General features: G+C 39.1%; 1 protein-coding gene and 1 long non-coding RNA gene across 3 annotated transcripts in view; both read right to left on the reverse strand.

Moving 5' to 3' along the window:
- ERAP2 (endoplasmic reticulum aminopeptidase 2) overlaps positions 1 to 19,913 on the reverse strand; it is a 37,492-nt gene extending 17,579 nt beyond the window's left edge. Inside the window, exons 1-9 of one of the 2 annotated variants that reach the window (XM_082458081.1) lie at positions 19,866 to 19,913; positions 18,014 to 18,706; positions 14,369 to 14,507; positions 10,704 to 10,838; positions 8,775 to 8,895; positions 6,501 to 6,655; positions 3,536 to 3,649; positions 2,059 to 2,190; positions 1,693 to 1,824 (exon numbers count right to left, since the gene is read on the reverse strand). In XM_082458081.1, the coding sequence (XP_082314207.1) occupies positions 1,693 to 1,824; positions 2,059 to 2,190; positions 3,536 to 3,649; positions 6,501 to 6,655; positions 8,775 to 8,895; positions 10,704 to 10,838; positions 14,369 to 14,507; positions 18,014 to 18,564 (1,479 nt within the window). In that variant the 5' untranslated portion in view covers positions 18,565 to 18,706; positions 19,866 to 19,913. The remainder of the gene's footprint in view (positions 1 to 1,692; positions 1,825 to 2,058; positions 2,191 to 3,535; positions 3,650 to 6,500; positions 6,656 to 8,774; positions 8,896 to 10,703; positions 10,839 to 14,368; positions 14,508 to 18,013; positions 18,707 to 19,865) is intronic. The other variant, XM_082458082.1, reaches the window with a different exon arrangement.
- LOC309659063 overlaps positions 1 to 24,934 on the reverse strand; it is a 272,263-nt gene that overhangs the window by 135,525 nt on the left and 111,804 nt on the right. The gene's annotated exons all lie outside the window — the stretch shown is intronic.

Genomic DNA, 24,934 nt, shown 5'->3' on the forward strand with positions numbered 1-24,934 from the left:
GTCAGAAGACAGATTTTAAGTAATGACTCCATCATTCACTTGGTATATGATCTTGAGCAAATCTCTCCCTTAGCATTAGTTTTCCCATCTGTAAAAATGGGGTAAGAATGCCTACCTTACCTTCTCGAGATGGTTATAAGCATGAAGTGACAAAAATTAACATAAGAGTGCTCACAGTTAACCTAAAAGAATCCTGTAATTATTGCCCAAATATCTCCTTTAATCCCCTTTACACCCACTACCCACACCAAAGACAGATTCTTCCTTGCTGAAAAAAGCTTGGTTGATGTGTACACACAGAGACACATACACAAGTACACATCATAGCAAAGGAGAGGGAGAAGGAGAGGGGAGAGAAAAGCAATGTAAGGCTTGTTGTTGACAACCTGAGGGAGAATTGTGGAGAAAGACCATCTGGATCAGCTGCAAGAGGTGATGAAAATGGATAAGGAGCATCTTTATAAGTATTACAAAGGATGGTGTAATTTGATCCCCTTTAGGGTTTTCAAGAAATGGGGGTAAAAGATTTGAGCTACTTTGAAAAAAATTTTAATTACATTTGTCTCTTTGACCACAAACTCACACATAAGTTAAACCTTGAGGGTCCAGACTTAATAAGAGCACAGAAAAATCAAATGAGATAATGCACATGAAGTTTCTTTTTGAACTGTGAAGTGCTATACAATTATTGAACAATATTATTACTGCCCCTGGGACATACGTGCTTATAAAGGAGAGAGGACCTCTGCTATGTACAATGACTTAGGGTTCTTCTACCTGCAGGCACAAGCTCTGCCAGTTCATTACTTCTATAACAAAGTATTGTCCTTGTATTTGAAAATCTAAGAATATTTTAATAATGATTAGAATCATCTGAGTTGACTGCATGTTTTCTCTGTCTTACCTACTATACTACATGAATCCCAATGACAAAGAGACCATATGTTCTTTAATCAATCATTAACTGATTATAGGGTCAATAGAATGCTAAGGGCCTGACATGATTCTTTCTCTTAAGCAAATTTTGTTTCTTATTATCATTGTTATTATTGAACCAATGGAAACCAATAAAAGAGAATGTCACTGGATGGAACAGATTCATAAGTGCACTTCTAGGCATTCAGCAGAAAGGCAAACCAATGAGGGCTGGAGGTGTCTATAAGGAGGAGATGAAATCTCAGCTAGATCTCAGATGGACAGCACCTGAATTGTTGGAAAGAAGAGAGAGCACTTCAGGTAGCAAGAGCACTAGAAACAGAGGCATGATGACAGGGATTGAACAGGATTTCTTCCTATGAGGGAGGAGGTGTGTCTCACTCAACAGAGAATACAGGTTGGGAAATACATTTGAGCAAGTAGAGTTCAACCTTAAATTTGGGAAGAGAAGATCAGGTGTTACATGAAGGAATTACAAAGTCATGAAAGATTTGGGAAAAAAGACAAAAGTGTAGGCTCAACCATAAAAGGGAAACCAATGGTCAAATATTGAACCCTTGGGGCTAAACTAGTGTGGCATCTTGGTCTAGTAAGGTGCCAGAGGAAAAAAAGAGGTGCTGCCTGCTTACCCTTGGCAGTGTGGCAAGTGAAATAAACATTTGTTGCCTGACAATGTAACTATTTATAAACCTTCATAATTAGCTTGTCACTTTTTAGGCTTAACAGCAGTCTACTGTAACTTAACAGAGGACTTACATTTGACAAACTGCTCCACAAATCATCATTCTTAGCATTTCTATAGCTGAACTTCTTTAAGTAGTGAATAATTCCTTTCTTGAATTTCTCCTCACTCAGAAAATCCTTGAGCATATTCAAAATACAAGCTCCCTAAAATACAAACAAAAGCAAAGAAAAAGAAGATAAAGGAAAAGGTAGCATATGTTTTTAAAGGAAGCTTACATTTTATGGAACACGTGTAACGTCTGATAAATGAACAGCAAATAAAATAAAAAGTGAAACAGGTAGCAATAACCTGGCACCAACAACTTAAACTGTTGATATACTGGCCTCATTATATTTCTCCCCAAAGCAAAGCTTCCACTAATCCACAGCATTTACTACCTTTTCATAGGAAAGAGCATCAAACATTTCCTTTATTTGAGTAGAAGTTTCTGCTTGATTGGAGATAGGACGGGATGAATTTAATGAATCTCTTTTAATTACTTCAAAACACATGTTCAGAAAATCGTCATCCTAAACAGGAGAGAAAGTTTTTTTCAATTTCCATTTGACATTCTCAAAGCAATAGGAAACACGATAGGTTTTATAAGATATTCTCAGAAGTAGAAACACCTTACAAGGTGTTTCTTTCCCCTTATATATCCCCCTTTCACCAATTCTCTATTTTGTAAAGGTATAAATTCGACATTCCCTCAGATACTGCCTGAATGTTTACCATGAGCCAAGCCCTTCGATACAAAAATAAAACTAAGTTTCCCATTTAGTGAACACGTGCCATGTGCCAGGATCTTACAACCATCATCTGCAATCCTTTCAACACCCTGCAAGGGAGATGCATTATATACATTTTACAAGTGAGAATGTATGAAGCTTTGGGATTAAACCACAGATTTAGCACATAGCAAGTAAGAAGACACTGACTTTGAATCCATGTCTGTCTGTAATTGTACTGGACCAAATGTCTACCTCAAAGAGCTAATTATCCATTACTAACTACCTTGATATGTGCTGTTCGGACCCTCTTGTATCTATTAAAAAAGACATGTTTGAAGAAATCTTTTCACACATTTTGGGGAAATTAACTAACCCTTTGGAAATTCTGGAGCAGTGTGCCCCCAGTCATGCTCAATTCAGGTTACATGTCAAGAACTCTGCACAGGATCTATAGCCATGGGCATTGTCTTGTCCTATATCATTGTATACAGACAGTGATACTTTCCTCTCACCCCACATACACAGCTGTATATTTGTGCTATTTTCATTCTCTATCCACAAACTTTAGGGTGAGGGATTTATGTTGACTGTTCTCTAAAACCTCCAGTGTCTCATCCAGTTCTATCATCTGTGTTATATGTCTCCCACCCCATTCATATGCTGAGGCCTTAGCCTCCAGATTGTATTTGGAGATAGTGCCTTAAAAAAGAGGGGACTGAATTAAAATGAGGCCATTAGGGTGGGCCACAGTCCACTCTGACTGGTGTAAGAAGAGGAAATTTAAAATCTCAGACACCAGAGATGGGTGAGCACAGAGAAAAGACCATGTGAGGACACAGTGAGAAGGCGGTCATCTGTAAGCCAAGGAGAGAGGCTTCAGAAGAAACCAAACCTGCCGACACCTTGACCTCAGAGTTCTAGCCTCCAGAAACGTGAGAAAATAAATTTCTGTTGTTTAAGCCACCCAGTCTGTGGAATTTTGTCATGGCAGCCCTAGCAAACTAATACAACCTGTTTACACAAAACAAAACACCATAGACTCAAAGACTCAATGCTATGTTCTCTTTGGCATTCTCTAAAAATTTTAGTAGTAAATTAATGATTCCTTAGGGCATACAGTATGACATACAAAATTGTGACTTACAAATTGTAACTCTGGATATGTGACGTTAACAGAGATAAGTTCCATGTATGTTGCAAAGCCCTCATTGAGCCAAATATCATTCCACCATTCCATTGTAACCAGGTTGCCAAACCACTAGGAGGAAAAAACTCAATGTTATTAGAAGGTAAACAAATCTAAAAAATTATTAACTATAGCAAAAAATATAATGGGCGGTAACTTCTTTCTTTTAGTAGCTGAGGCCTCTTTTCTATCTTTGCTATCCTTTTCACTCCGCACAGCCCCCTTCTACTGATTTCCCTGCCTTCGCCTCTCTCCACATTTTTGCTTCCTTCACTTCCCTTTCTTTTGTGTTCATATTGTCTCCAACTCCCCAACTTCCATTATATCCTCGCTATATTTCCTAGATATTAGATTTAATATTAAGGAAGAAAATGAGACATTTCATAGGGTACATTTTGCACAATAAGTATAATCTCATCTTGTCATTGACTTATGGTGATGGTCTAAGGGGAAATATAAGCCAAAATATTTTTGGTGAAGTCACCTTTTTATATTAAGTAGCAGGTACTTAAAAGGATAAGAATTCATTTAGGACTTTCAGATTGTTACACAGTATTAGTGATGACCAAATTTACTTGTTGTCCTCTGCCCCAATTTACTTCTAGGGATTAACTTGGCCACTAAGGTGAATAAAAGTCTGAGATTTTAAATATATATATATAAATAAAATTAAAAGAATGCACAAAGATAATCTAAATAGAAATTTACCCTTGACCTATATTTAATCTGTAACACATTTTAAATATTATTATTTTTATGTATTATTATATTTTATCTATTTGGCCTTTGTCATATGTGTGTCCGGTTTATCTATTTTAGGATTGCAGTCTCCAGAAAGACTGGAAGCTTAAACAATAAGATTCTAAGATTCAGAAGAGCCTTGTTACAGTTACAGAACACAAATCACTAGATCTGTAGCTTCTAGAAGCAGTTCAAGCTCTATACCTTTTCTTACAGCCCTCAGATCATATTGCAAGTGGGCTCCAATCTTCTGAGGGGGTTCTGTGAGAAGGGACAGCGGGTGTTTCCTCAGTTTGAGAAGTGATGAACACAAGAAGTACAAGCTGGTTATGGTCATTTCACCCGTCAGTAAAAGTAGTTTATTCATTCATTCAATAAATATCTATCGAGACTCTACTATGTTCCTGGCTCTATACCATATGTTAGAAAAACAAAGATGTATACCACTGATAGCCACTGCCTCAATACAAATGGTGGAGGTCAACTGGTAGACATATGCATGCAACCAAGCATTATTGGCACGATGATCTATGTCTGTACAAGGGACAGAGGAGATTCCAGAAGGAAAAAATCAGTTTTGCTGGGAGAGTGTGTAGAATAACTGGGAAACGATTCATTTCCTTAGTCTTGCAAGTGGTCCTCAGGAATATTGGAAGTGGGGTGTGCTCTAAGCAGATCAGGTAGAAGGAGCAAAAGCATAGAGGAATGATACAACCTCGCCTGTTCAGGTAATGGCAGGTAGTCTGGGATGGCTAAAGCTAAAGGTGTCGTTCAGAGATGAGGCTGGAGAGGTGGAGGCGAGCCGGGTCCTCGGGGCCTTGTTCGCCACGCTATGGATCCTTGACTCACCCAGGCATTGAGAGTCTTTGCCAGGGTTTTACACAGAGGAGTGACATAGTCATATGGAGATTAATGGGGAAACAAAATAGTCAAGGCCAGTGGGGCCTGCTGCTTCAGCCCTGAACACTGCGTCTCCATAAAAGAGAAGCTATTAAAGGAAGGCCTTAAGGGAGGATGGAGCCTCAAAAGTAGAGCTCTCTGATTATTTCCCTATGAACATTGGGTAGAAAATTAGGAATACCCAGACTCAGTTAAGTGCTTTAGAGCTTCCAGAGACTAATGATCAAAACCCCTAAGATGGGCCAGAGTGGAGATGCTAAACCAGAGGAAGCTGCTCATATGTTCTCAAAATACAGCGCTGAGCATGGCTCCTATGTAACTGGGTTCTTAGTTTGCTGCTTAAAAAATAAAAACAACCCTCCCCCTTATTATTATTATGGTCATGATAAAGGATAAAGTTAAACATTTAAAAATAAGAGATTTTACCAGCTTCTACAATGGAATGATATTTGCCTACATGGTAAAAGAGAATTTCCAGTGCCTTTAATAATTCACTGCATAATGGGGAATTTTCAGAAATGAAATAGAGTGGAAAAAGTCTCTGATATCTGTAGAGCTAGTTTTACTGTTTCATATTTGTATGTAATACAGTGTTGATAGATGGGCCTTGGAAATCTTCTTCTGCAAGAAATGGTAGCAGTGGTGGTCATTGTCACCATCATTAATAACTAACACTTACTGAGTACCTACTACATGACAGACATAGACACTTATCTGTAATCCTCACAACGGTTTCAAGAAGCAGGAGCTATTATGAACTTAATTTTATAGACGAGGACACTGAAGTTTAGAGAGTTAGGTAATGTGTCCAGGGTCAGCAGCCCTTGAGTACATGGACTTGAAAATACTTCATTATGGCTGAATAATCACAGATTCCAACTGAAAGGAGATTGATTTTGCCCGAGATTGGAATGCCACCGTATTAGAGGGTATAAGGGGAAATATTTTTAATAGAAATCTCTATTTGTAGGGTTTCTAATTCTGTGCTTTATGTATCTGCAGGGTCTTCACTTTTCTTTACTAAAAGACATTTGGAGGCTTTGCCTTGAAGGGTTTTAGAGGATGTAGTGGCCACTTCTCTTGTGATAAAATTCCTGTATGAGACCCATTGTCTAGAGATTGAACATTCTTCTACTTGACATATTATGTTTGGCTTGATAATCCCTAAGGTCCCCTCTAGAAGTAAAATGACATGATTTTACGTTGTTTCAGGAATATTGGTGGTGGTCTGCATAATGCTCTTTTGAACGGATGCTAAGAGAATGTCATGAGTGCCAGGTACCTGGTGTGCTAGTTCATGAGCTATGACTTTGGTGACCCACAGCTTATCAGAAGTAGAAGAGGTCTTGGGATCAAAGAGCAGTGACGTCTCTCTACATGTGACAAGGCCCCAATTTTCCATGGCTCCACTTTCAAAGTCAGGAATGGCAACTAGATCTAAGAAATAAGAACAACCACACTTGATCATTATGGCTTCCACACCAGAAGTGGGATTTGCTTCCTCCTCAAATATGTTATGATCCATTCAGTATATATAAGCAGATTTTCTGAAAACATCAAGAGTGTCTTAACATTGATATGGTGTCTTGTAGTTGCTGAAAATAATCAGTAACCATTATCAAGCAGAATAAAGTCTATCAGTAAAGTTTTGGTTGTAGGTGAAGTAACCTATTGACATTTAACCACTTTTTCCTAAAACTAAACTATGAAAATACCTTGAGTGCATTACTGCTGAGAAAAAAATTCATTTTAAAACTCTCCTATTGTATTTTATATTAGTACTACAGAAAAACTTTGAAAATATGAGGTATCAAATAATTTCTAATATGTCTGGAATTCAACAAAACATATGATGAACTCACTTCTACAAAAAAGAAAAAAGGGGATTTTAATTTCAGCGGAACACCTTTTAGGAGCATCTCTATAGTCAATATTTCAATCAGTATTTCTAGAGCATACAGCCTCTAAGTGTCTTTCTAAGGCAGTAGAGGAAAAAAGCTGTAGGCATCACTTCTTTCTGACCTCAATTTCCTTTTCAACATTGATATTTCCTCTACTTCTTGACAAAGTCTTAGGGAAAAAAAAGTGAAACTTAATCATGTTTAAGCAACTCAGATATAACGTAATTTATATCATATCTGTGTGTGAGTATATATATATATATATATATATATATATATACACACACCCTCTGCCAATGACTTCATGTAGATTAGAAAACTTCTGGCTAATATTTAATCTTGGACTTCTTTCTGTTTATTCTGCCAGGCCATATTGGAAAAAATACTGCTCTTTGACTGAAAAGAAAGGTAATTTTTTAAAAGTTTGAAATAAATCAAGTCACTTGGCTTGCAATTACAATATCTGGAATTAGTATTGGTTAATTCTAGTGGATAAAATCAAATATTTATAATGCAATCAAAAAGTAAACTAGCACTAGTAAAGATTAGTATTCATTAGCACTTCAAATGTGGGAATGACTCCTTTTCTAAATTGCATTGATGATTATATATTAGTTATATTATTTCCCAAAGCCATTAGAAATGCTTATATCTGCTCTAGTTTTTCCTAAGCTGCATGTTTCCTTTCAGTTAGTTTTATTTTAAATACATTCACTTCATATGATCTTCAAGGTTGCATTTTTCAAGAGCAACTTAAGATTGTTGATAGCTGTTATTTGATCTTTCCTTGATTTTTGACAGAGGACAGCAGTGGACTGTGGGTAAACTGATTTAGTATATCCGTACTAAAAGGTGTATAGAACCTGTGCTATAATAATACGGTGAGACTCAGGAACTGTAGAGACAACCCCCTGGAGATGTCTTCTGATGGTCCCTTTTAACTCTCTAAAACTGTGTGGAGGTTGGGCAGGAAAGGGGAGGAAGGGCATGATAAGGTGTGTGTTCTAAAGTCCCAAAGAAAAACAATGTTTTGTCATTGTCAGAAACTCTAAAAATTAATCTATATAAGTTATAAAATTTAAGTCATGGTTTTTATATATTCTGCAACATAAAAATCACAATTTTAATTTTTTAAGATAGAAAATTAAAACCAACCAAGGTAGACTGTGTGTATTTTCTCATATAAAGATCTACAACTACTACATTCAAATTATCTATTTCCTCCAAATCTTTTTTTTTTTTTAAGTCTGTGCCACAGTCTTATCTTCCAGCCTCAGACACACAGTAGATAACAGATGGAGGGACAATTTTCAGCTATTTACATAAACCTTCGGCAACTTTTATAAAAGATTGCTAGTCTTGTACAAATATGGTATAGAAGAAAATATATGCTCCAGAAAATTCATCCATTTAAATCTAATATAAAATGCAGATATTTTGATATTAAACCTTATAAAAGAATAGAGAAATGAACCACAGTACTTGGGCTTCTCATAATACTTTATTTTCTACACTCTAGGACCATCTCTGAGGTACAAATTATTGCTTTCTGGGCTAACTGAACGTCTTCAGTGCTCATTGAAATCACATACTAAGAGGGACAAAATCAAAGTATGTTCTAAAAATAAAGACGATGATGTGGAATTTGAACATACCCAGTTTTGCGAGTGGATAGTGGATATCAAAGTAATTTTCGTAAAAGTCCAGCAGCTTCAATGATGCTTCCAAAGCGTAATGTGTTTGACTCCATTTGTCTGGGGCTGCATGGATGGACACCTGGGAAATGTTGGTGGGAAGAAGTGGTCTTTGAAGAACAGCTCCTTTGCACAACTCCATTCCTAACAGCCCTCACCCAAACAAAGGCAGACTGCATTTTTCAAGAAATTATTGAGATACCGTTAAACATGTTGTCAACAGGGGATAAGATGCTCTGTAAAGTATTAAAGCAAGAATCACTCTTGTAAATTATAAACAACCTTTTATTTTCTGTTACAGTACATTCCCTAGGTGCTAATCTGTACGTTTTAAGCTATATAAACCCATCACCTCATGAGAGCCCACTTCAGTTCATCACTATAATGTACTCTAGCACTTGAGAATAAACCTTCCAAAATTATGACCACCAACACAATTCAAATGAAACATAATTCTATGAGGTGGAAAGCCTTCATGAACTTATTGGAACCACCCTCTGTAGCGTTTCCTTTTCTTTTCTTTTCTTTTTCTTTTTTGATTATTGGGGTTTTTTAAAAATTAAATTAAATTAATTTATTTTTATACAGCAGGTTCTTATTAGTTATCTATTTTATGCATATTAGTGTATATATGTCGATCCCAATCTCCCAATTCATCTCACCATGTCGTGTTTTCTTTAAACTCAAAAATGCCCACATATGTTCATTGACTCCCTGCAAACTATTAGCTATTAAGTGGAAGAAATAAAGTTAGATTCCAATCTTCTTGGGTTTCAAGTACAGTGTTGCTCTCATTTCATAATCTGCTTTCATGCTCTGAGTTAACTGAAGTTCCTCAGAAATTTTATAAGAAGGATATATTAGTGACCACAGTGGCGTACCAGGCACTGTGCTAAATGCACACATGTAAAATCTAATTTAATCCTCTCAATCACCTCATGAAATAGGTGCTATTGTCTTCATTTTACAGATGAAGCAATGGAAACACATGGAGATTAAGTAACTTGCTTCAAGCCCCCCGTGTAGAAAATTGTAGAGCTCGGATGTGAATACAAGGAAGCTGACAGGACCCTGTCCTCTGAAGTAAAGTGCCATCTGACCTCTCACACATCTATATGTCTGCACATATATATATGTGCAGAGATGTATGTAGACACATTGCTGATAACATGTATCTACATATCCAAAGGTATAATATGTATGGAAATTGTAATAGCCATTTTATTGCTATTTTTCATAAGCATTATTTTATGTTTCTTTGAATATGTTTTTATGTCTATAACTTGGTTCCTCAGGGTAAGGAGTTCTTTTTTATTTTTCATATCTTCACTGATAGTCACGAAACTTTATAATTAATGGGTACTGTAAATTTTTGTAAACAATGAACGCTCTAAAAATTATGAAGACCTCCTTTCACTGAGGAAATAAAGTTATAGAAAACAATTGGAAACAATGTAAGTGTCCTAGAATAAGATGCTGATTAAAAAATCCTTATGGTACCTCTATGTAGTAGAGTACAATATTATTAATTATTAATATTATAGAAATATTTAATGGCATTTAATTCTTATGGCATATTATGGTGAGCTAAAACAATCATATATTATTTTGTAAAAAGTATATACAGTTATATACAGTATATACTGTTACTATATACACTCATATACTGACAGACTGATAAAAAATACTTGGAAGGCTGACACAAATATTACCAGTAATTATATCTTGGTGATGGGATTGTGGGTAACTTATTTTATTTTTTATCTATCTCTATTTTTGTAAATAAGCATGATACTTTGATAATAAGGAAAATAACCTTAAAATAAAGAAAAGCTCATTGCCTTCAGGACATTATTCTGCACTGTGTATGAAATGAGAACCCAAACTCACCTTGACCCCTGACGAGGCTGTGCCACTCACAGAGTTGAAATCACAAACCATGTAGGCTACAAGGTACGTACTCATTTTTACAGTAGTTTCAAAATGATCTTCCAAGAGGCCTCCTTCAAGTTCAATTGTCTTAACCTACAGGAAGGGAAAGAATCAGTATTTGAAAACTGGAGTATTTTACAAGAATGCCTACGACGTAGGCTACGTAAGCTAGGGGAAAGCTTGATGTTCCGAAGGACATGTGATGCCCTTATAGGAGATCAGTGGACCCTTCATAACATTCTGTGTCTTCACCTCCCTCTATTTCTATTATCTCTAGACTTCCTCGAAGACACAATGTACTACTTTTGGGATCTCAAAATGATATCTATTTTGTTGCTTGAAAGCATAAAAATATCTTAGATGCTTCTGCTTTCTTGAGATGCAATAATCTCCAATACTGGCATCAGTTCAAGATTTGTACTTCTAAGCAAAAATGCCAGAGAAGAGTTCCTTTCCCTTTGTTATATAATAAATAAATCTCTGTTGCAGAAGGAAATGGGAAGCAAAATTGTGCTAGATGTTTTGCATTATCTTTTAATTCTCCTATTATTTGTGTATGAGGTAGGCGTTATTTCACAGGTGAAGAAACAGTCTCAGAAATGTTAACTGAATTGCCCAAGATCACACGGCTAGTTCCACAGCAGGACCAAGATGTGGATGTGACCGTGTGACTCTAAAGCCATTGCTCATTCTTTCACTCGCTGTGTGACAGCTTGAGTCATAGTCTTATTTTATCTTCGCTCCATTGATTCAGCAATGAAAGCAGTCAGGCCAAGGAGATCATTAGTGATTTGAGCTTCTGCCTATCTACTGAGGAAGTAAAGAGTTTTAAGCCTATAGACTGGTCAGCCGCATCCATCAAATTCACTGAGTAATTACTGAATTCTATCTTTATTTGCCCTGGATAGCTTGTCCCAGAGATGGTCTTCACCATGGTATGATGCCCCTAAATTCTGAATGGACACAGATCCAGTCATCTGAAAATACTACTTTCTTCAAATTGAAAACAATTCTTAGACTGGCTTGTCCCTCACCCTCTCCAACCTCCTTTTAAGGCATCTGGTTTGTGGCAGTGCTAACCATGGACTACTGAGCATATTTTATGTGTTTGTATAAGATTGCAGTTTGCTTTGGCGAGAAAAAATAGCTTGAAGTATTATCATAAACTGCCTTGCCTACGTCAATGACAAATGTGTGTGCTATTAAATTCTACAGAATTTGATTTTACAGAATTCTATCAAAAACTCAATTCCTAAGTTTCAATAAAGCAGGAAACACTGACCAAATACTCTAGGAAAGGTGGCAGCATGCATAGGGCTGTAAGTTTTACCTCTGTCCAGCAAGTTAATTTTGTCCAACAATAATCTTTTTTAGGGGTCTGATTCAACCAGAGTTCTATGGGTACATACTCCTAGCAGATGAGAGGGTTATGGTAGGAGCTGGGGAGGGGACGTTATGACTGTGGTCCTCTGACCAAACTCAGCAGCAAGACCCTTTAGTCAAGTGTGTAGATGGTGAGGGGAGGAAGGGGAAAGGTTGTGGGACTGTGGGGAAACGAGTCTGTGACACTGGATAGCTGGGGGCAGAGACAGGAGACAGGTGGGCATTCCCTCTGATTTCTCCCCTCCCCCCCAGATGAAGACGTAGTCCACGGAGGCTGAGTTTTGTTCAGGAACCTGGAGTGACCCATGTTGATCAACATTGCCTTAAATGGAAGTATTTGGGCTGTTAGTGTAAGTCCTTCCAGGATGGTGATGTAAGCTCTAAGTATAAAACACTTGTTGCTAGAGAAGGATTTAGCTGTCTTCTCAATTTTGGCAGGATTCTACTTGCACAGCAAGTGTCACCAGCAGGTGTGTGTTCCCTTAAGGAATGAAGGGGACAAAGACATGCCCAGAATATATGCTGCCTCTACTAGTGCTTGGCTGACCACCTCACTTCCTAGTGTTCTTAACTTGTATTCCTACATTCTTAACTAAACAAATTGAGAACTTAGTATGTGTTGCTTCTTCTCACCAGTCCGTAACCCATCTTAAGCACTGCAGTTATTATCCAAAGAGTATGATTGTAGCATTACTTCCGTTCTCCTTTTTTTGGATCACCATGAAAGCCTGGGTTGGGCATATCAATGAGAAGCAGAAACTTAAGCCAATATTTGCTGAAAAAGGCATGATCCAGAGAACTGGCCCAGTCAACTGAGGCAATACAAAGTTCAAGGATTATATGAAATATTTTCAAAGTTTTCACTTATTTTTCCTAAATATGAGAAGTTACTGAAGGTTTCTAAAGATAGAAAACTGAGATTCTAATATAACGAACTGACAATTTATGTTTGCATCACATTTTAATTAAAAGGCATTACTAACTGTATTTTTACTTTATCCTCCATGATTATTCATGTGAAGAATTCTGTTAATAAAAAGCTGCCAGGAAAGAGACTGAACTACCCTTAAATGAACATTCGGTTCATAGAAAGAAGACTTGGAGCTAAGTAGCAAATCCTTTTTACCTGAAAATGAGTAGGCAAATTAAATTGCTGTCTGTATGATCATGGAAAAGCTGTGGGATATATGTCATGTGGAGTTGTCACTTTTCCCCTTGATCTGCTCTGCAAGTATTTCAAAGCAAACACTTTTCTAGCATGAAACAGAAATCTGGGGGAAATTCAGCTTCTAGCTTATGGGCTCATTTCCCCCCCTTCATCCATAGAGTACAGTCACCGTGGAGGGCAGAGAGGAAAATAGGGTGGAGTCACTGGCTGGGTTATGATGATCTGGCTGCTTTCTGAGCTCATCCTGCTGAAGCACTGCCAGGAGAGCCTCTATTTTTATCCTACTTTCTAAGTGGCAATGGGGAAATATTTTATATTTCGTTCAACAGCTCAAAAGGCAAGCATATCATTAGTGAGGAAATATCAAATGAGGCTCAGTGTCTACTGTGTCATTCAGAGTCTCTGCATTCTGAGTATAAATATGACTCAAATAAAAGTGTTCAGAGGTCTCTCACAATTAAAAAAGTTTATAACTATGATATATGATTTTCATAAATAATTTTAAGCACTACTCGTGGAACTTAAAAAAAATTTTTTTGACGTTATATCACAGACTACTAGATCAGAATTTCCAGGATGGGGCCCAGGCAAGCTTCTCTAGATCCTTACCACTCCAAATGTGGTCTCTGGACCGGCAGCAGTGGTATCACCTGGGAGCTTGTTAGAAAGTCAGAATTTTGAGCTTTACCTCAAGAACGACTGAATCAGAATCTGAATTTTAACAAGATCCTCAGACAACTCATCTGAAAATTAAAGTTTGAGAAGTGCTGTTCTGGGTGATTCTGAAGTTCATCGCTAGCCAAGTAACACTGATTTAAAAGAGCTCTGCTTCCATATAAACACAAGTAAAATATAAATCACTTTATTTAAAAAATAAAGCTTCTTGTGAAACAATGCCCAAACAGAATGATGTTAAAATCTAGATAAATTGGGGTAATGTAATATGTAGATGGATCAAAAACAAATTAATGGCTTAAGTCCTGAAAACAAAAAAAATATTAAAACACAACAAAGCAAAGACCAAAGTTCATTTTGAGAACAATTCCCCAAAGTTTCTAAAATTGGTAAATACCTTTGGCATGTTGGATAGGGCAATGTGTCTGCTCTCTCTTCTTATCTTGATTGAAAAGTTGGCTTTGAACAGTGGTTCATCAAAGCAAGGGAAAGCCATTCGTGCCTGGGTTGGCTCAAAATCCGTTACTGCAATTGTTCTGTGAAAAGTAGTACATTCCAGAAAGAATACACAAGTGAAATTAAAAAAAAAAAAAAAAAGAAAGAAATGAATTTGTACCTTCAGAACACAGCTTATCAAACCTGGAGGTGATATGTTTGATTTCTCAAACTATAACCTTAGAGAATCCAGAATCTATTTTTGAAGAAAATGAGGGTAAAATTTTGTTTAGTAGCTGCCAATCATGACTAATGCATGGTGCTGGGCACTCTATTTACATGATCACCTTCATACTCATAGCAGAGAAGGATATTGAGGCTCAGAGAATTTGAGTGACCTTACCAGGACCCTTAGCTAGTAAATTTGCTGAGATAGTCATGCCCAATTTGACTTCAAAATTGACTAGGAAATTAGTAGTTTAGTGTCATCACTAAACCTGAGTGGGCCTCAATCAGACATTTGAATACCTGTGAGATGAGTGATGCCTTAGGTTGTGTTCCCAGGAAGCAGATCCTGATTTATAAGAACATGCTGCCAAGAGAAACAGGTAAAGGAGGGAGGGAAGCAGAACAGGGAAGAGGAAGAAGTCAGGCCAGGTGCCAGCTTCAGCTTCATCCCTGGGGAGCTCTGGAGTGGAAACTACACCTTCAAGTTTTCCCCTACTGGAGGCAAGGAGCTGGGCTTTCATATTCTGTATCGTCATTGGCTAAGGGTCTTCCTGGGGGACCCAAGCTTCCCCCCAGACACGTCTAGCTCTCTCTGCTTGCCGGCAAAGCTGGTCCAGCCTTCAGACTATAACAAGTAGATAGATACTCTGACAAATCTCTATACCCCACCACCTTGATAATGCTTGAAATGATATAATTACAGATTTAGTCTTTGGGCTTTAAAGCTTTAATTAAGCAGCAACTCTGGAGAGCATATTTTGATTGAAGAAGGAGAGCAGAATAGAAAAGCTCAAGGGACAGATAAAGGGTGAGAAGGGCCAGGAGGAGGAAAAAGAGGGCCTGTCACGATAATTCTGCCTCAGTCTACTGTATTTCTATAATACAGACTGGAAAAGTGAGACTGGGGACCTAAATGATTTGTTTGGGGCCTCGGTGTTACTTGGATTCAGTAACAGGTCCTACAAAAGTAAAGGAATCCCAAGTACCTGGAATAATTTTTACTAATGTGAAATTTTGATTATAGTAAGTCTTAACAATGGAAAAGCCAAAACTTTAAGATCTTTTTTGCTATTTACACAATTTCAGTGCTGCATGCAAAGTAGTGACTTACTGTTTCTCAAAGAATTATTGTTGACTGAATTATTTTTGTATTTTAAGTTAAGTTGTATGTCTATGCGTGTGGGTGTGTATTGTGTGTGTGTGTGTATGAAAAAAAGAGAGAGAGGTAATAAAATTCTGTTGACACTGTCCTGCAAATCATCCTACATGCTAAGACCTACTAGGTGACTAAGTATGAAGAGGGCTGACTAATTAATCATAAGAGGAGTCAGAAATAGCCTGCAGTTAGCTATGGGAGGCATGTTACTTTCCAAGCTTCTACTCTAAAAAAATCTCCCCTCTGGTCTCCCTCATCTCCCCAAATTATATCCTTAAAATGTATTTCTTTTAGGTGGAGGTTTTGTCACTTGAAAAAAATGAAATAAACCATCACTGGTCACATGGTACCTCAGTGAGAAGTTGAGGTTCCTCAGGGGCTGGACCTGAGAACAGGCCTCTGAGAACTGAGGCTGCAATGAGGGGAAGCGTCCCCAGGGGAAGGGGAGGTGGGCCTGGGGAAGGGCTGTCCTCAGTGGACTGCTGGGGGCTGTGGGGTGGGCATGTGAGCTGCAGAGGGCAGTGAACACCTGAAGTGGGGAAGGGGAGGTAGGCAGCAGACACTGCAGGGCTAAAGTCGCCTACCAATATCCACTCTCCTTCTTCAGTTCCAGTAGAATCCTGATTTTGTTCAGGAAAGCAATCTGTCTGATGAAGAAGTCACTTCTCTAGATTCTCTTGCAACTTGGTGGGCATATGACTCGTTCTAGCCTAGTTGAAGTCATTGGGTGAGAAAGCTTGGTAAAAGGAGTCAGACTCAGCTGGAATGTTTCTTTTTGCATTTTTCTCTCCCCCATTTCCCCCTTTTCCTGCCTGTAATGTGGACTTGATGCCTAGAAGTGCAGAAATCATTTTGTATTAGGAGGAAAGTCATATGCCAAGGATGGCTGAGCAGAAAGATACGAGGAGCCTGGGTCTTGGATAATATTGGTAAACACTGTAGCAAACCTGGGATGCCCTACTTCTGGATTTCTTGCTGCATGAGAAAAACAAGTGTGTGGCAAAGCCATTGTATTTGGGGTTTCTCAAACTGGCAATTGAATGCAACTGATAAAATGTAGGAGAGCACTGAAACCAGGCTCCTCTCCCCTCTGAGATGGACCCTGGCCCTGGACAGCCAAATCATCCCCTCTATGAAGCATCCTTGGTTCCTCTCTTTCTCTTGCCTTACATAGTCAATGTCAGCAAATTCTGTCTGTTTTACACTTGAAAACAAACACCAAGTTCAATCACTTCACTCCGTAAGCAGCACCACTAGCCTGGTGCAAGCCAACATCCTTTCTGGCCTGAACAATTGCAATGACCTCCTAAAAGACTAATCTGCTTCTACTTTTTCCTCTCTATAATGTACCATCAACATATACTTGATCTTTATAAAGCATACATCACATCAGAACTTTCCAATGATTTCCCATGGCCCCTGAGTAAAAGCCTAAAACAGGAGGCTCTAAGTCTCTCTCTACATGATCTGACCCCTCTCTACTTCTCTCCCTCTCTCATTGTCCTTCGTCTCTCAATCATTCCCGCCTTACAGACTTTGCACTTGCTGATGCCTTTGCTGGGAACACTGTGCCCCTAGATGTCCTCATGAAAGTTCAGGTCTCAGTTTAAATGCACTTCCTCCTCACCAAGAACTTCCCTGACCACTCAGCTAAATTATTCCCAATCCCTAGTCTATATCTCACCACTATACATTCAGTGCCTAGAACGGTGCCTGGCACATAGCATGGGCTCAATAAACATGAGCTGATCAAATAGACCACATTTCTCAGTTCTCCAAACTGACTTGTTTCTGCCTTCTGGATTTGTCATGCTGTTTCCTGGGCAATGTACATGCTCTCATTTCCTCTCTCCCAACCCAAATCTTACGTACATTTCCTTTTGGTCTCAGATCAAGTCTAACCTCCTTTGAGAAGCCTTCCATATTTCAGCTCTCTCTGCACTGACCATCCTTTCCCCTAGGAGATAAACATGTCAGTCTTGTCATAGTCATATATTGGCCTTTCCTCCTGGTTATTCTCTCTCTAGCCACTTATGCCTCTGCATCCTGTGTTCCCATCTTTATTGTGATTTCCTTTAGGAATGGCAGAGCTTCTCCTTCTGAGTTTCCCCACAGTTTTTTTGGCTTTTCATAAATGACTACTGAAGCATGCGCCTGGCAAAGAGACATAACCCATAAGGAAAGTATCACAAAAGACTGTAAACAACTGGAGCTGCATCTTACCTTGTTTCACCACCAAGAGTTCTGTATGTGCTTTTATAAAAGCCTTCAAAACCATCAGCTAGCTTGGCCTGGAAGTCAATAGCCACAGAATATCTCAGGTCAGCCATAAGTTTCTCTGGAACCAGGAGTGCAATTTGTTCATGAGCAGGATAACTCAAAACAGTTAGCTTTTTCCCTGGTTTCCTGTATCTCAAATCTTCCTCTGACTGAAGAGTAGCATTCATGATTTCAAGATCTTTGCTGTGCAAGATGATGAATTGGGTGGCATCTCGAACCAAGACTTCGATCTTCTCAGATGCAACAAAGTCCAGGGAGGTGAGATTTGGGTGGACAAAAAGGTCATAGTGGAGGGGAATGACCATGGTGGGGAGCCTTAGCTCACGCCAAGGAAATATTTCCCCATTGGTGGCTACTGGGAAAGCCCCACGGTCCTTACTGAACGGATCAATAGATGAACTTGTGAACTGAGAACAAATACATATTTGGATGACTGCTGAGCAGTAAAATCCTATGTAAATATTAAATATTAGTTTTCTGTGTGAATTAGCCATTACAGCAGAATGGAATACTAAATCTATTCTCTAGAAGACAAGTTAATATCCAGGCTAAATCTCATAGTTCTCCATAGCACCGTGTTGGCTCCAGTTATGTCACTCAGGATCTGAACAATATGTTTCAATAAATGGACTTAACCTAGAAAGAAAAAAAAAAACATTTATAGCATGAAGAAAAAGATTTCAATTTATAAATATAACTTGAAAAATAGATGGGCATATGTGAATTGGACCAAATATCCACAAAATAAAGTAGAAATTGTTATCATCTGAGTATTATAAATAAAATTTTTTTAGAGCTCAATTGAAGGGACTCTGCCTTAAAATTACATTTATGGAATCCCCTCTGCATTCTGTGCAATGGGCAGAAGGTAGGTGTGTAAATTCATTGCATGTTGAGCATTTTTAACATTTGGTTACATCATTTTAAGAGTGTGTCTGGATACCTGGACGTAAACTGCACAGGTGTCTCTATTTTGTCTTAATAAGTCATGAAGAATACTCAATATTCTTTGGATACCAGATATTACTATTATCAATGGCCTTGAACGTCACCTCTTTCAATAAATAACATTAGCTGAATGGCCCAATTCTATGGTTGCTGGTATAAAGGATGCTGGTCAAGCTAAGTGTTTACCCTCAGTTTATTTCCAATATATCAAAAGCCATGGAAATAAAATTTCATTTATAATATTCAAACAGAGTATTTTTAAAAGTTGCTTTGGTCTTCCTCATCTCAGGCTACCTTTGAAAACACAAATCAAACTGAACTCACTGCCTCTGTAAATAAAACTAAGACAATCTCTTCTCGTTAGAAGGGTAGCACTACAAAACATAAAATAACGACAAACAATATATGTGGTTAATTTAGGTATTCAGTTCTGACACCCACCCTGTCACCTGCCTCTATTTACCTTCTCCCTGCTTCAACTTAAACCCATGAATGGTTTCCTTTCCTTTTCTTTTTTATCATTAACACATTCTTTTGAATTAATTGTCTAAACAGTTACTTAAATTTTCCAATTTGCAATATTAATGCGGATCAATAAATATTGTTAAAGAAACAAAGAAAAAGAAGGAAATAATGGTTAAATAACAACACTCCTCCCCTCTTTTTAGACAAGCATTAAATTATTGCTACCAAATTCCAATGTTCCAAGGGCCTCTGATATATCAAACCATAATTGGTCTATTAGCTTGAATTTCTGATGGTTTGAAAAATGAAATTACTTATTTGTTAGGTCCTGGGCTTGGGAATCAGAGTGCCTGTGTCCCAACTCTAGCTCCATCGTACTTACCTGAATGATCTTGGGCAAATTTTCGGATTTTTTGAGCATCAGTTTCCTTGCCTATAAGATAGGGTAATGGTTGACACTAACATTGAGAGGATTAAGTATAATAATTCATGTGAAGAATATGGCACAGCACAGCAACTAGCATGCAGGAAGCATGTAATGAATGTTAAACATTAAATTTTTATTGTGGTTACTATAACTCACATTCTCTGGCCTAAATTATGGCGCTTTACCCCCCACGTGTAGCAGACACACCCAAAGGAAGTTATATTTTTTTGGTAAGAGAGGAGAAAAAGGCCTTGATATTTACTCGTGTAGTCTTTAACTTTAGAACTGATAAGAACTTTAAAGGCCAGCTAGTACAAGTCCTTAGGGTCCAGATAAAGAAACCGAGGGTGAGTGACTCTCCCAAAATCACATAGGAAGTTTGAAGGAGAATCGGGACTAAAATACAGTTCTTTGACCCTTTGTCTAATGGGTTTTCCATTATACTGTGCTTCAGTGCTTTGAACAAAACATCCGGAGATTGAAGATATAAGAACTGCAACAAACATTTGGGAAAAGCTAAGAGAATCTCCAAAAGAGAGTGAGTCAGTTAAACAGATTCTTAAATAAAATCCTATCCTTAACTGCACTGCACGAACTTTCCAATACAGTAGTGCCAGATTCACCCACCTTCCCCCGATCCCCACCTTAGGCTGTAAGAGCTCCTCAAGACAGAAGTTTTATACCTTCAGCTCAGGTCATTATTCTCACTGAAAAAATAATGATTTTAAGACAAAGTCAAAAGAAATGTTGATGTGTTACCTTAATCAGGCTGTTGCAGATTTGAATAGAGGGGAATTTCTTTTTGCTTTCACTTTCTATTAGGGTAAGATTCAGAACTTTGCATAATTGAAATTAACAAGTCGCTTCAGAGTAAAAGTCACACCCTGGCAAGGCCAGGTAGGACTCCAGCAATCCCAGTGACTGCCACTCCTGCTGTTTTATCCTCCCCACCCCCATGTCCCCAGGTGAAGCCTTCAGAACCTAGTTTTTTTGTTTTGTTTTGTTTTGTTTTTTAATGCTGAGTTATTTTAAGACACGATCTTGAATTCCTCACTGTGCTGTGTTCATATTACCATGAAATATGACCTCTGTCCATCCACCTGGAAAAGGTAACTCCCAGCCAGCTTCTATGGCCTTTAACAGAGACGATATATACCCCTTTCCTATGTCTATAACCTCCTGCCTCCTGGGTATAAAGGAGCTATTGCCCACCTTGATGCTCTCCATCTTTCTTGGGCCTCCTTTTCCTCACCATCCTGGATATGGGCCTTCCACAAAGATAAAACCTCTGTTCTCTGCTCTTTTCCCACTTTACTCTTTCCCTCGGAGAATATGTTCAAGCACAGAGATTTCTTATTTTCCCTCACCCATCCCACATTTCCCTCTCCTGATCTCTCCTTCCAGGTTTCTGCGGCTGCAGTTCCAACAGGCTGATAGACTGTCTTCATGTGGATGTTCTGCTAACAGCTCAAGCAATGTCTTCGTCCCCAGATCAGAGCCTTTTGCTTTAACTTCATCTGCTTCGAGCCTTCCTCCACTGTCTATGATTCGACCATATCGCTATTTTGATTCTGCTCCACTCCAGTTTGTTACCAAATTCTCTTGATTCTTCCTTTTTTAATCTCTTTTTATCCAGCTTAAAAAAATTTTTTTCCCACAGTCATTAAAACAGTCCAGGTTCTCATCACTCCTCACATCAGCCTTCAAACAAGTTTTGCTGCTTCTCAAGATGTGTCCTTGCAGTCCTCTTATACGATGTCCTCCAGCAGATTAATTATTTCAGCCACTGCTTGAGCGTGCCACCCCCTGCTCCATACCTTTCCATGGTTTCCCCCCGTTTAGACAGAGAGGCAGTTCCCCATATGGAGACCCTGCGAGGCCCACTGACAGCCTAAAGTCCACATGACCTCTTTCAAGGCCTGTCTGATGTTTTGTTTAGATCCTAGTGCATTAAAGGGCCACGCTGGCACGCAAGTGTTGTTCTTGAGTGAAGTATAACGAGCTTGGTTCCTACCGTCTTCAGGCCTCCTTCACACACTGGTTTTCATGCCTTGTCCTGCTGTGCATCTCTGTTTGCAACCTGTGTTTGGTTCAACATTCAAACGCTGCCGTGATTAGATCCTAGTTAGCTCTTGAGCCTCCATTTCTTTTCTCTTGTTATATTTTATCATTTCAACCTGGATGAAAAACTTGATAAAGTAGAAGGAGCAAAACCAAGGAGGTAGCCTATACCTAGGGCCAGAGGCACAGGCCTGTATAGAGTCCCTCGGAGTGGCATTTCCTATAGTTAAAGGGGTACAATGGGTGGGATGGATGGAAACAGGTGACTGGGGAAAAGGGGACAAAAAAGAGGAGGCACCATGGGCCAGTTCTTGGAAATCGAATTCTGCAGCGGGGGAGGGGAGGGGTGAAGGAGGTATAGGAAGCTGGGGGTAGTTCTGTGACATTGTCACAAGCCCCAGCCCAGTTGTGTGTGTCTGTGTGTGCTCAGAACTCTCCCCCACCCATGAGAACAGAAGTGATGACAGAGAATGAAGAAAGGGGGCCATCAGACTGAGCTACTGAGTCCCAGAAGAGGAATCTGAATAGGGTTTAGGTGACTTCATAGTTTATTGTTTAAAACTATCTCTCGCCAAAAGGGGTTTCTAACCTTTTTTTTTTTTTTAAAGTTGAATTCATACTGTATTTTCAGTTTTTTTTTTTTTAACTTTTGGGTTTATTTATTTATTTATTTATGGCTGTGTTGGGTCTTCGTTTCTATGCGAGGGCTTTCTCTAGTTGCGGCAAGTGAGGGCCACTCCTCATGGCGATGCACGGGTCTCTCACCATCGCGGCCTCTCCTGTTGCAGAGCACAGGCGTCAGACGTGCAGGCTCAGTAGTTGTGGCGCACGGGCCCAGCCGCTCCGCGGCACGTGGGATCCTCCCAGACCAGGGCTCGAACCCGTGTTCCCCTCATTGGCAGGCAGATTCTCAACCACTGTGCCACCAGGGAAGCCCCATCTAACCTTTTTATTTCCTGTTAAGAGAATAAGCTTTGGGATGCTTGTTGCTTAGGGAATTCACATGTCACTTCACCTGGTCTTCTGATCTGTCTCTTGCTCAGAGACTCTCCTTATTGACTCTATCTAAAAGGAGTAGCACTCCCCCCTCAATCCACCCCTGCCGCCACCCAGTGTCTATCCCCTTAGCCTGCTTTTTTTCTTAGCTTTTATCAATTCCTGAGAGTAAACTATGTATTGATTTATTTGTTTGTTTTATGTCTCCCCATTAGAACATAAGTTCCTTGCAGGCAGGGAGTTTGTCTGCTTTGCTTGCCTCTTTTTTTCTTTTTTTATAAATTTATTTTATTTATTTATTTATTTTTGGCTGCGTTGGGTCTTTGTTGCTGCGCGTGGGCTTTCTCTAGTTGCGGCGAGCGGGGGCTACTCTTTGTTGCGGTGTGCGGGCTTCTCATTGCGGTGGCTTCTCTTGTTGTGGAGCACAGGCTCTAGGCACACAGGCTGCAGTAGTTGTGGCATGCGGGCTCAGTAGTTGTAGCTCATGGGCTCCAGAGCACAGGCTCAGTAGTTGTGGCTCACGGGCTTAGTTGCTCTGCGGCATGTGGGATCTTCCCGGACCAGGGCTTGAACCCGTGTCCTCTCCATTGGCAGGCAGATTCTCAGCCACTGTGCCACCAGGGAAGCCTGCTTTGCTTGCCTCCTAACACCCAGAGCCTAGAGCAGAGGCTGGTATATGAGACCCTCAATAAATATCTGCTGAACAAGTGAATGCATTTTCAATATTTTTTGTTTTTTCTTTTTTTTTTTCTCTTTTCAGATTGCCCTTCGCTTGCTACATGCTTCAGGCAAAGCAGGGAACTTTCCATTTCTGGATGAGCCCAGGGTTCCCTCACCTTTACTGAGGCTGCCACTCTGTGTGCCATACATCTCTCTCAGTGTCCCCTGTGTAAACTTCTTATTGCAAGGCAAGTGCCTCCTCTAGGAAGCCCCCTTGGAAGTGACACATGCTTCCTTTCTAGTCCTAACTGCAGGCACTTGTTTAGTCAGTTCTATTGGCCCTTACCTTACATTAACATACTTGTTCTTCACATCCTTCCTTAAATTATTGACGCCCAAAGGCTAGGGACCAAACACTACGCCTGGACCTCTCTCCAGCACCTCCTAGACCATTGCACACCTCGTAGGCCCTCAACAAACAGATGAGAATGAGTGAGAGTGAATTTTCCAAAGATCTGAAACAATTTTCAGAATGTTCAAAGATTTTTTTTTTACTAATTTTAATGGAAATCTTTCTTATGTATATTACAACTATTTCCATCCCGTTAGGGTGCACTTAACAGATTTAAATTGTAGTGATCCAAGTTTTTAATTACAAACTGGACCTAGAATCAAGAGAATTGGACTCAAAGCCATCTTCTGAAAATAAGTCACTTCATTTCCTAATTAGAGACAGTAACACTTTCCTAATTATTACATAGGATTATTGTCTATCTCAGTATCAATTTGAGATAACATATGAAAACAGTTTATAAATGTTTTATAAAATAAACTTTAAAATTTTCAACATGCAACAGTTACCTTAATAACAATAATCTGTGACTATGCTGGGTAGTAATAAAGTGCTGCCCTTGAGGGGAATGAAATCTTGTAAATACCCCCATGTTGCTATAGCTTCTTGAATTCTTATGGGTACTATGCAAAGTTTATTCCAGTTCCTCCATTATCCTCAAATTTTTATTTACTTTTTCTTTTTTTAAATTAATTTTATTATTTATATTTATTTTTGGCTGTGTTGGGTGTTCGTTTCTGTGCGAGGGCTTTCTCTAGTTGCGGTGAGCGGGGGCCACTCTTCATCGCGGTGCGCGGGCCTCTCACTGTCGCGGCCTCTCTTGTTGCGGAGCACAGGCTCCAGACGCGCAGGCTCAGTAGTTGTGGCTCACGGGCCTAGTTGCTCTGCGGCATGTGGAATCTTCCCAGACCAGGGCTCGAACCCGTGTTCCCTGCTTTGGCAGGCAGACTCTCAA

The sequence above is a fragment of the Balaenoptera physalus genome (genome assembly GCF_965194825.1).
Source record: "Balaenoptera physalus genome assembly, chromosome: 3".
Classification (NCBI taxonomy): Eukaryota; Metazoa; Chordata; class Mammalia; order Artiodactyla; family Balaenopteridae; genus Balaenoptera; species Balaenoptera physalus.